Source organism: Patagioenas fasciata, chromosome 11 (genome assembly GCF_037038585.1).
Source record: "Patagioenas fasciata isolate bPatFas1 chromosome 11, bPatFas1.hap1, whole genome shotgun sequence".
Classification (NCBI taxonomy): Eukaryota; Metazoa; Chordata; class Aves; order Columbiformes; family Columbidae; genus Patagioenas; species Patagioenas fasciata.
The window spans coordinates 16722839-16736012 of record NC_092530.1 but is presented as its reverse complement, the minus strand read 5'-3'; the positions used below and the strand labels follow the sequence as shown (position 1 = coordinate 16736012).

The window sequence follows — 13174 nt, the reverse complement described above, 5'->3', positions numbered from 1 at the left end:
CAGCTGGCAATTAATGAATTGATAGGAAGTGGTCACAAGGTAATGGAATTAGCAAGTGAACATCTGGTATGAAAAACCAGTAAATTTAGGAGAGTTTTTATCATTTCTTAAATTGGGTGGGAAAATAATTACCAGTTGACTACAACTGAAACAACTATATGTACGCAGTGAAAAAAATTGCATTTCAAATGTCAGAGTACCTATTTTAAGTGAATGACTTCCCGATGCGCTGCAAAAGATGAATGAGATCCAGCTGGCTTTCAGACATGCAGATCCTACCCTAGTTTTTGGACCAGCTGTTTACCTTGTGCATCTCCAGTTCCTCCAGCAGTTGGAGATACTGTAAGTAGTTCAGAAGACCAACAAGTCATCCATAGTGTTTGCGTGTGCCCATTTCCAGCCTGAAATGATTCAAAATATAAACCTATCCTATGTTTTCTTGCCCAGAAATGCTAACTCTACCTTCATATTTCTTGTCTGCCACTCTCCAGCATCATTTCAGCTCCTGCTTACTGTGTCGTGATTATTGTTTTTCTTTGAAAAGCCTAAATGCCATTTACATATTGCTTTTCTCAATAATGCATTAGGTAGGGACTGTAAATTTTAGGAAGCTATTAAATATGTAGTTTTTGTTAGAATTCAAATAGTTTCAACCAGGGTCAAGTGGAAAGAAATCTGTGTCTTAATATTAACTAAAAAAAACCCAAACAAATATTTCTTAAAATACAGTAGATCCCCTTTTTTCCTTCCCCTCCATTCCATTAGCAAGGTCTGGTGAATTCCAGCTCTCCTGCCACTGCAGAGCCCTGTAGATTACAGAAGCAGCACCTCAATTAAATATGAAATATCAAGATAAATGTCTGAATAAAATATCCAGGACTCAGACAAACTTCCAAAACCTGCTCGTCAGCACTGAAATGCCATTAAATCCTCTAGGAACTCATTAATAGATTAACATTTGGAAGAGTAATTACAGCTGCATTAGAAGTAAGAATAAAAAGAAATAAAGGAAAATCCAGCAGCATCATTTCTCTAAACTCTTGACACAAAACAAAGATCAATACTATAAAAAAATCAGAGGTAAGGAATTAAGGTCAAGATGATTATGTCAAAAATAGGTAAGCTGTTCATATATATATTTCAAATAAAAGTAGTGTGGATGCAACTGTTATGTAGTGTTTCATGTTACTTGAGTGGAATACTGCCTCACAGGGGAGAGAAAAGGGATATTGAGGTGAAATCAAGGATGTATCTGGAAATTGGATGAGTTGATGACTTCAGTGCCGTTAACCTAAATCACAACTAAAATTAACAATGTCAAGCTTTGTAGCTACATTTTCTGAGGCGAAGCAAGACACTGATCTTTAGTGAGACAGAAATACATTACCCTTCCAAAGGATTAAATACTGCAAAAGTCTTTTTAGAGAATTTATGTTACAGCTCTGTAGAGGGAAGAGAAAAGATGAGATGAAGTGGGTACTATAGTTAGATAAATAGGTGAGATCTTGAGAAATGTTTTCATTTTTCATAAAATTCTCACAATCTGTAAATTTTATATATATAATTCATTACATTATAACCTGGAATATGAACCTTGCAAATTTGTGAAACAGGGAGAAATACAAATAGAGAAAATAGAACTTCCCTTAGAAATGCTTCTCTGTTACTGTGCATGTACCCGCTGTAGAACCTGGCTGCAGAGTGTGCTGGTTGGACCTGAGCTGTTTTCAAAAGGAAAAGAAAATACATGAAAAGTAACAAGGTTGTGAAATACGTAGATGACAAACAAAATGAAGTCATCAACGTGTAAAAAAAAAAAAAAAATAAAAAAGGTTTTAGATTTGCAATTTTCCTATTTAAATGCCCTCATTGATTTGTTACAAATACTGTTAACCCTGTGTTTGGAAAATGGTGAGGACATTATCACTTGTGTTCTCATTTGTAATAAAATAGATTAACTTGCTGTGAAATTTTAACTAGGCTGAGACACAACAGTAGCTACCTAATGAACCAGAGCACATTGCTGTTAAGTAGCTAAATAGATGCATACTGATTACAGGACTGAAAAATGGATCTGTTTACTTGCAAAAAAAGAGTGTTCATGGTGTTATTTCTTATAGTAGGGGAAATTCAGCACTACATTTCCACACAAACATTTAGAAATAGACAGTTTCTCGATCCATATGCATTCTTACATGATGATACTCTGTCCTCATTTGTAGTACATATAATGTAGAGAAAATTTCAGCTCCTTTGTTGCCTATAGAGATAAGTGTATCTTCCCTGTATGTGTAGGTTTTTGTAACTGGTAAGACGTTAGATGACATAATCAACTAATTCTCTTTAAAAGTGATTCACTGTGTGATTAAGAATGACATTAGTATTTGACACTTTTATTTCTGCCTGAACATTTCAAACCAAGACCCTGAGTTTGAAGGCAAATTACTTGAAGCAGAGATTATTTTATATTATAGCAAGAGACAATGGGAAATGATGTTACCAGGAGCTCAAATACTTTGCTTTTCCAAATCATCAGCTTTTGAATTACTCAAATAACTCCCATTTAAGATGACATATATGGCTGCTTGTGTGATATCTAAGTGTTAATTCGTAATCATATTTGTTCATAGATTCTTTTTGCAGAACAGTTGGCATGTCCTCTCCTTGGCTATTCATTTTCATGGTTGCAATAGACAATGAAATTTACTTAAACTATGTACTCTTCTGTAAAATTAATCATTTCAAAATGATATCTTAATTGTAAATCGGGTGCTCTGTGTGGTGAAAAGAGAGGAAATAGTGCCAAAGAGGATGGTTAAAACTGAAATCCGCAAGTAAAATCACAGTCAGACTTGTAGCCTGTTAGCAGTAACCTATTTGGAATCTATTATTTACACAAAGGTAAAAGACACATAGCTCAGGATTGCAGGTATATGATTCATCATTTATTTAGGCGAATACTTCTTGGGGTAAGAATGTGACTTTTAGAAGGAACTTCATAAACAGCCCAACCGCAGAGTAAGTCACGACTGTCTGTAACTCTTCTGCTCATCTTGGCAACCTCTAAACCCGCTGTTTTGGCAACCGAGAAGAAGAAAACACAGGAGACTTTAAGATCAGTGAGTCTGATTTTTCCCCCCAGAATTTGAAAATTTGTTTGTTTAAACCCTTCAGTTTTCAAAACTTTAAGGAATTGTGATTCAACATAATAGAGTCCTCTCTGATAAAACTTAATAAACATTTTTAATTAGCAGTCAAAAATACTGCAATTATAAGTCTCCCTTGAAGGTTTATTAGTTATTGTATGTTCGTTAAATAACAGATAATTAGTGAAAACCGATCCACTGAGGATTAACAGCTATGTAATAGATACGCATCTGTTACGTGATTTTGAGGCTCGGTTCTTATTTAACATACAATAACTATCCTATTAAAAACACATTCAATGCTATGTTTTCGGCTGGTAGGATTGGAATAGGCAAATGCCACTCCTTGCTGATAGAGGATCCAATCTCACATTCCCCATGCATCATTCTCAAATGTATCTGTAAATATGAAGATGAGTGTGGTTTAGAGAGATGGTTTTAATGGGTTACGGAATATTCTTAAAATATTGATCTTACTGCCAGTGATATTAATGAATTGCCTCAATAGGCTATGAACAGAAGCTATTATGGAAAACTATTAGAATCTGCCACTCTTTTCCTAAAGCTATATTATTGATTTAGGATACTGTCTAGCAAAAAATGTGTAGAAAGTTCAGATACTATTGAGTTTATTTTCAAAATCATGGGGTAGACTGCTACCAAGTAGCCAGATCGAATACTCCTAATCAACAGGTTAGAAAGGCAGAAAAATCATGAAGTTCCTTGGAGACAGCTTCCCCAGATTACACTGTAATTGTGAGTTTTAATGAGGTGGGGGCAAGAGGATCTCCCTTTTTTAAAAAAAGGTGCTATTTCAGTTCTGAGTCTCCGCAGGGAGCAGCTGATTGCCAGGGATGAGGACTGTGCCCAGACACACCGCATGTAGACTCTATTTTTTTGGGGTATAGATCACTATACTGCTCTTTCAATGTGAATTCTGCTTGCTATTTATCCCGGAAAGACCATTTGTTACCTCTCTTTTAGCCAACTTCATTTTTTCATTGAACTTCAGTGAAGTTCATGAATCAAATTGCACAGACATTGCTTTATTTCTGTTTGAAGGAAAGGATTCAAGACAGCCCTTCTCCAGCTCCGTCTCTCGAGGACAGCCAGCGGCCCGGCAGCCACGCGTCCTCCCACCAGAGCAGCAGCGTGTCCAGCTCGCCGTCCCAGCTGGACCACACGCCCGACAGAATCGGTTAGTGCTCTGCAGCCTCACCTACTGACCTCAACAGTCCTAGCAGTTCGTTGGGGCAAATATTTATTTGCTAGGAAACTCAGGGAAGCGCTCATCTGCTAAAAAAAAATAAAATCGAAGTTCATCACTCTAGTTTGTTTTATGAGGTTACTCGCTATGCAGAGCCCGGCCCCTCAGGTTCACTCTGTGCCAGAATCCACCCATGCACAGACGATAATCACCCCCGCTCTGGTGCAACCAACTTCTACATGCTAGAGTGAGAAGGGGCTTTAAAAAGCACCCGGAATTGAAAAATATAGCAAGATATCTTTTTCTTGGTGTGTATGTCAGAAAAGTCACAGGTTATATGATGGCTTTTTCCGTTCCAAAAACCTCCTCATGCCCACGCATTCCCTCATCACCGCAAGGCTGAGAGTTTCTTGATTTTTTTTTTTTTTTGTCTCTCCACCACAGCTTTTGCAGCCTGTGCATTATCGATCTTGTGTTTAAAATGCTAATTCAGTCTAGAGGAAGTTTAGATCCTATTCTCAGTGCTTCCGAGAGGGATCTAGGGCAAGTCAATTAACATCTCTTCACGTCACTATATGTCAACACTCTTGTCTTCACAGTGACTGCAGCCTATGCAGGCTTTGCTGAGCTAGATTTAAACTACAAAAACAGTTCAACCCATGTAAGTCTGTGTAGACTTCACTCCCACCAAAGAACTGCTCAACTGCTTGCTGGGATTTTGCAGTTTTGACTCTGGTCCCTGCAGCAGCACTGTGGTGCTGCACAAACTACTCAGCGGAACCTGAATTACTTTGCCTAAACATCTGCACACACAGGGAAGAGACTAGAAAGTGCATTCCCCTCAGCTTTTTCAGATATAAAGTAAGGCTAGAAATATATAGAAATATATAGAAATATATAGCTTCTGGGCTCCAGAAATGGTGCTCAAAGTTTTTTAAAGGAAATCAGGTTTTATTTATGTTGAACAAACCATTTCTCTGTATTTATGTCGAACAAACCATTTCTCTATATTTATGTCTAATGCTTACTGTTGCAAAGATATTGTATAGATAGTTTTATCTATATACGTTCTTTTGCAATTTCAAAGAAAAAAAAGCTTTCCTTAAAATATGGCAATGAAGTTTTTAACAAGTGTCTTCACTGGAATAACTTTAAATTCTGTAACTGGTTAATTACAGAGAACAAAATGTTGTAGTCAAATAAGAAGAAAGAAAATAGGCATCCTGAAATCCTGAACTTAACAACTCTCACTGATCTTGCATGTGTTAAGTAAAGAATTTATTGCAGCATATTGTTTTGTCACTGTCATCTATCAATTTGCATTACTATCTGTCTGTGTTTTTTATTAAGCTTGCTGCTTTATAGAAAATTGCTAATACTTAAGTCCTTAAATGTGTATTACCCTAAAGTGATTTCTCTGAAGTACTTTTCTAATTAGTTAATTTGAACACTTCATAAGAAATCACATTCATCTCAGTAGTATTTTTTGTTCTGTCTTGGTATCTTTGTTTAATAAACTTGAGCAAATTTGCATCTGTTGCAGGTTTCACTTGGCTCAAAGTGCTGAACCAGACAGCGCAATGGTTGATTATGGACAATAAAAATGATCAATTGATTTAGAACTTATGTAGTATGAATAAATGTTGAAATACCAAAGTATTGACAAAAAGGAATTATAATTTAATATTTTCCTATCTTCTGACAGTTTTTACTGACAGTGTTAAATAGCTGTGCATTCTCTTTTGTTTTTTTTAGCTATGCTGACCAACAGTAGGGAAGGAGAACTCATTGATCAGGAAACTGGGACCAGCTTAAAAAAAATACAAAAGGAGAAAGGTAAAATTACGGACTGTTTTCCATCTCAGGCATTTCATTACATGTATTACATGTTTTATTCCTTTTTCTAGTATTCTGAATATGCGATGGCATACTGTTACAGATTTAAGAGCGCGAAGTGCTAATTGCAATGAATAATGGATCCGGTGAATTTACATGACGTTCTTCTTAGGAAGTGTAATCAGGTCTTCATCTTCTCTTTGTTTATATATTATGGGGCTAATATCTTGCCGGTCTTGTGATTCAATTATTTATGAAGTTCCTAGCAAATATTTGATTAGTAACATGGTACTGTTGCTTTGCCTCCAGGAGATGTGTGTACAGGCTAATACTGGTACATAGGTGAGGGAAAGAAGTCATTTTTTGTGTCTAATAAAGTTACGTTACCTGACGAGTGAGAGACAGGGAGGGAATAAGTGATGTTTGCCCTACAGTGATTGTCCTGCAGGCTGGGAGGTGCCTCGTCTGCTCAGTTGGGTGCTGGAGAACGTGAATATATTGGCATATGCAGGTAAGGCCTGGGGAAGTGTTTTAGTGACAGAGCACGTGGCATCTATGGCTGCACATCAAGGAAGAAGAAACCATGTGTTTCCTTGCAAAAACAACAAAAAAATAAATTGTATTAATAGGAGAGAGGTTTATTCTGGCAATATATACAGAAAGCATTACACAAAATGAGTGCCTGCAAAAAAAAGAAAGAAGATGGGACATAGTTAAAGGAATAAAATAAATCTTGAAGGTAAGTGAATACTGGAAAAATACTGCAAAGGCATATACTGAGGGAGATATTAAGATTTCAGAGTGGAAAAGAAGGAAGTGACCAAAGAGAAGACAACGTAAGCCAATTGTATTTATAAGTCTACTGTAAATAGGAACATTTTATCATAAATGAAAATAGAAACTGATTTATATTTTTGTGAAGGTGATTTTAATGCATTTTCTGGTAAGACTAAAAAGACTGGTATAGGCAATTCTATGAGCTACTCAAAAGAGAATTTGAAGGCTTTGTGTGCACAGTGGTTCCAGAGTTATATAAAATTATTTGAGCAGATTCATATTTGTATATGATCAGCTTTGCTCCTTGGACATCTGTGACTGGTTCAGTAACGGGAAGAAAGAACCTGAGAATTCCTCCTTATATTTTCATACTCAACACTCTTCTTGAAAGCAAAAGTAGCTGTTTTCGTTCACTGGTTTCTCTAGGCATTTGGGCACTTCCCTCATGAACCCCAAAATAGCCCTTGTGTGCCATTCTGAGATAATTTTCTGGGTCATCATGCTTGAATTCTTCCCTCTTGGCTCCCTAATAGACCAACACTTTTCAACCATACCTTCATTTCTAAGATTAAAAAATTACATTTCTGTAGTAATTACGTAGGTGAGTATTTAATCTAAATCCGAAGGTGATTTTAATTTTGTTGAACTGTGTGTGGTTCTTTGCCACATGTTTAGTCATTTTTCAGCAAAACAATTCAATATCCTGTGTGGTTCAAAGATGCAAATTCAGGTAGTTATCAGTAGTAGCTGTCCCGTCACTCAGGGCGGATGGAGGAAGGTACAGTTTAAGAATCAGAAAAACCAATTCCAAAATCCCAAAAAGCGTGAAAATAATTTAAACCTCAACACCTGTGACCTCAATTCCCAGGCTTCTGTGATCATTGAACGTTTCTTGTAATAGGTACAAAATCACTAAGATCTGATACTAACGTTGTGTGTACGATCATTCACTTTAAGATTCAAGTTGTATAGGATTATTCGTTTCCTGGTCTGTGTTTTTTACGTAGTATTATCTCTCTTCAATTAATTATGTACTGGGAAATATGTCTTTAGACATGTGTTACTTCTGCATGCATTAATGGTTTGTTTTAGGATGAACTTAGTGTTCAGAGATTGACCTGTGTCAGAAAAAAACTGCTTCAAAATTGTGAGACATTTTAAATTATCGTTTTAAAAACAGAATAAAGTTTCTGGTTTCGTACTTGGTCTGCACAGGTCAGTTTTTTCTCTGCAAACATGACGATTTGTCTCGCTCCCATGTAGATTATTTGTTCCTAATACTGCTCTGTAGTGCATCATTATTTTGGGCTGTGGTGCACCTCAAATACATTGAATGTTTTTCAGACAGTCACTGAAGAGGGTATTCTGTGCTGGGTTGCTCAGCAAAAAAAACTCTCTGTAATCTGTATACAGAATGAGCTCTGTTTTTCAAAACCTGCCATTGCTTTTACTAAAGCAAAATATATTTACCATGGAAAAGATTTTCAAAGTTATTAAGAAGGAATGTAGTTAAAATAAAAGTATCAACATTTATTAAGTATGACAAGTAAGCGGTTTATACAACCGTGGCAAACATATGTTTTCACATCTGTTTTGAGTAATATCATCATGATTTTAAAAATGATTTATAGCTCTGCAGGCCATAAAATGCCAGCTTTGCTGTAAGTTTGAAGTTTTCAAGCAACAAAGGAATTATTGAAGGCATAAATTGAACATGTTTTTGTGTTACACACCTTGATAGAAATACAAATCTGAGCACTCTGTAACAAGATAGCAACAAATTAAAATTAAGTTACTAAAATTTAGCAGTGGTACTACTTATGTGAAATCTTAACATAAAAACTAATAAAAGTTATTGTAATCATTATAGACAAATACTGTGATATCCCTTAGGATACAGAATCTTTGTTTTCCATTTCCCATTTTAAGTGATCTCAGCACCAGACAAAAATGTGGCACTTTGTTCTCATCTAAGAAATTTCAAGGTGATTAGGGCTGAAGATAATATAGCTCAAGCAGTTTTTCTTTAAGAGACAGGTAAGACAAGGTTGTTCCAGTTTTGTTGAGCTGTTTGCATATGTTGGTGTGGCAGAATTTACTGAAGTAGCGACTGTCTCATAACAGAGGGGTTAGAGCCCAGTTACAGACCATACCTGTCAGCTTTTTGAAGGAGAAATGCCATTAAATCTCAATTACTCCACATCCTTTCATTATTTTTTCAGGAAGCGTGGTCATGCTTAACATTAGAGGACAACAAAGTCAGACATCTTTATAGGTCTGCAGTTTTATTTTTTCATACAAAATACATTATTATATTTTTTCTCAAATATCTTTAACCACTATGGTGCACAAACACTTTGCCTCTGCATCCATGTCAGGGTGTGAGTGAAAACCATATGAAGAGTAATCTGTACTTTATTTTGAAATTGCTAGTGAAAGGAAACAGAGTTAGAAAATCCCCTGCCTCGAACGTTTACTGAAATTCAAACACAAATTCTTCCTGATTGTGCTTACTTGCTCTGTCTGGTTTTAAGCAGTTACATTTTATCTATGCAAATTTCTCACAAAAACTAAATCTTAAATTCATCTGCTTCAGTATATATCCTGGAAATAATCTCTGTTGCATGGGAAAGGATTGTGTTTGACACAGCCCCGTATAGGCTTTATAGAAACCTCCATATGAATTCTGGCATTAGAAAGGTTAAACAAGCCAGAAAAGAATTTGGCGATGCCTTCCAGTTGAATTTAAATGCCGGTACAGTTATTCTCTTTGACTGCGTGACAAGAAATATTGCAAACTCGTCATATAAGGTGGAGTAATAAAAGGCACTGGCCCAACTCCTGCCACAGAAATCAGTACAATTTTGTAGGAAAATTTCCTAAATGACCAGTGTCTTCAGATTTAACCACTGTTCAAGCAGTCTTGGAGTAGAAATAAAGATTGTATTTGTTGAGAAAACGATTTGCTCTGAATTTCGCAGAGCTGCTCGGTGGTGCTGCCACTTGTCTGCATCTTCAGAGCACCGGGCTGGACTCAAGGGCAATGTCTCATGTTTCCTGTAGACAGTTGTCTCCAAAACTGTGCATCTGGCAGCTATCCCTTTTTGGTTTATTAAAGAACACCTTTCCCTTTATTACTTCAAGGAAATGGAAATTTTGCATCATTTCTGTCAGCTGAGTGAAATATTTTCAGATGGCCAGAGACTACGGTAATGAAAGAATAACTATATTTATTTATTGTATTTCATTAGCGGAAAGGAGGTTTTATGCTGTTTAAATTAATCATTGCCAAAGGAGTGGGTTACTCAGGACATGAGGGGAGGAGAACGAGCAGGTGCAGAACACCTGAAACAGCAACAGGCCCCGTGGTGGGGGGAAAATGTCCTCCAGAGAGGGGACTTTTCCAACAATTAGTCTGAACGCATCCAGATGGGGAGTGCAAGGAGTAAGAAAGAGAACAGAGAGCCTGGAGCAGCACCACACAGTGCGGGTACCAAGTGTGCCCTAGGGGCCAACACTGCAGCGTTCACCGGGCAGTTTCTTTGACATATCAATACTTGCATGTTAAAGGTTTATTAAGAAATAAGCAATTTTCTTCATTAATATGCTCCTGAATCTCTTCTTGAGATACGTGAAAAACTCCACAAGTTAGAAATGAAGTTGTGTTTGTTTTGGTGTCTGAGTGTGTCTATTGGAGACCCTGGGGTCACTTCATAAGCAGCAGATGCCGTAATACAGGGGTTTAATGACTGCAAGGGTTTATTTTTTCTAAAGTCCTTAAGTGACATGCACAGTGCAAATGTTCTGGAAAATTCAGAGATACTATATTTTTACATTTTCTATCCTTTAAGAATACTGAAAGATAAGAAGAACAGTGCTTTATTCTCAGTAAAGGCTTTTTCCACAAGTTTCCTTGTTAAATTGAACCTGCAGATGAACTGACAACTGTTAAAATGGTGGCCTGAGAGTAAATGTGATCTTCCCTCAGTCGATCAATCCAAAAAAAACAAACCCATGAAACCAAGGCAAACATTTGTTAACGCTTAAATTCACAATATATGTAAATAGTAAGTAATGGCAGATCTTCAATTTTTGAAGTGTCTAGACACATATCATTATGACTGTATGTTTAACCATTGCTCAGACATTTATAGCCACAAGGGCAGTTATGCAAGAGATACAAAGTATTCCATAGTGACATCTTTTACACTAAGTTTATATTAGAATTTTATTAGCAGAATCAGTTTTAAGGATGCATTTTTTTCTGAAGAGTAAAATACCTACTCCACAATTATCTTGGCAGTTGGACCAAGACAGTTTCTTACATTGATATATAATTTATTAATATGTTTTATTTATTAGATTTCAGTGACTTTAATGTATTGCTCTCTCGACTCTACAAATTGTTAGTCTATATAAAGATGCTGAAATAACGACGTTTTCTTTGCTGAAAAGGCTTCGGACTAACTTTTTTAGTAAGGTGTTGGTGTAGGTCTGTGGAATAAAATGGGGAAATAAGGTTGTCTCTGCAGAGTTTACTATTTCCACTTTTCCTCCAATACTGTGAATTGAGTTTTAGGTAGATCTATATTATTGAGCTATATCAGACTTGAAAGGCATAAAAAGGGGGGAAAAAATTGCTGATTGGCACCCAGAGACCTAAGGAAACTTTTCGATTAGACCCAGGAATCTTCTCCTTAGGATTAGTACTTGTATTAAAGCAGACCCTTGGAATTCCCTGATTTGCAATATCTCTGATGCAAAGTTATTCACCTGAAAACTGCAGTTGGTGATAGTCTTAATGTCTATCAGTTATTTAATAAGCTTACTTGAGTCCTTATTGCAAGGAATAATATCTGAAAAATACGCATCCTGAATGTTTTTCTCATGTTTCAGAAATCCTGGACATCTCCGGGAAGGCACTGATGGGGTTCAACCTCCCATGGGCACCAGATCTACTCCACAGAAATGGTGTTTGTGCATTTCTGTGCCCAGGGGTGTAGGGAAGGGGTAGGTTCTTCTCTGTTTGAACTCATCCAATAAGTCTTAGACTGTCACTGCATGAAATTTTTGTTTGTACAGACAGTATATCTTACTGAAAAAAACGTGTCGTTTCTAGGAAGTACAACAAAGACTGCCATCAAACACTTCTTCACTGGCAAACTACTCAGAAGGCAGCAATTTCTGCTTTCAGTACAGCTGCCTGTTAGACGAAAAGATGTTTTTGGCATATTTCATGCATTTGATTTAAGTCAAAGTAAGTGAACTGATAAATTAATAACAAAAAATCGGTGATTTCCAAAGTTTTGCGATATTTACGTCTGAGGAAGACCCTCAAGAAATTCATAGAAGTTGCACTTTATAAAATATAGGTTTTTTTTTTTCTCAGGGTTACTGTTAGTGAACCAAGCTTTAGAGTTTGTCATGTTGCCCAAAGATGGATGTTGCATGTCGGTGGAATATTATTGAGTGACACAGACACAACTGTGGCTCTGGGTCCAAAACCTTTGCTTCAGTCATGAACAGGGAGGACCAGAAGTGCTCTTGTTTGTGACAGCGATGTGTGCTCCTGCTGTCGAAGAGCAAATCCAGCCTTTATAGCATCAGTGGACTTTGCTTTATATAACCTGGTTTTGGAGAAGAGACATACAAGGTGGTGAACTAACCTCAGATTGGAAGCGGAAAAAAATTATTTTATTGAAATAGGTAGCTATGAAACCAGAAGTAATGTGTTCTTCATTATATTTATCTATCTTGTTAGCAGAGCTGATATAACCCCTACACTGAGCTCAGGAGCCACTGGGGCTGCAGGACACAAGGAGGTCCAGACAACGGGCAGCTCGGGATGGACTTTGAAGGAAATCTGATTTCACGTTTCGTTGTTGGGGCAGAGGCCACCACTACAACAATATTTACTGTGTTGTGTATTTGTTTATTGTAGCCATATTTATTTCTGGGGACGGACACTTTTGAAAGTAGAAGTGGGACTCCTAAGTCATTTTGAGATGTTCTTTGCCTGCAATGTATTAGTAATGCTCAATTGTGTTCATGAGAACTGTGGAAAATTTATAATAGTCCCGAAAGGTTGTGTTGCACATACACAGGGTCACTTAACTTCAACCGTTTTAGCCATTAGAATTCTGAAATTCAAGGCAAATGAGTACAAAGCTAGAAAGATAGTGATCACTCCATTATGGAATTCCCCAGG

General features: G+C 36.8%; 1 protein-coding gene across 2 annotated transcripts in view; it reads left to right on the top strand.

Annotated features, from left to right (window-relative positions):
• DACH2 (dachshund family transcription factor 2) overlaps nucleotides 1-13174 on the top strand; it is a 253762-nt gene that overhangs the window by 203634 nt on the left and 36954 nt on the right. For both annotated transcript variants that reach the window (XM_065846925.2, XM_065846924.2), the window contains exons 6-7: nucleotides 4209-4344; nucleotides 6109-6189. In XM_065846925.2, the coding sequence (XP_065702997.1) occupies nucleotides 4209-4344; nucleotides 6109-6189 (217 nt within the window). The remainder of the gene's footprint in view (nucleotides 1-4208; nucleotides 4345-6108; nucleotides 6190-13174) is intronic.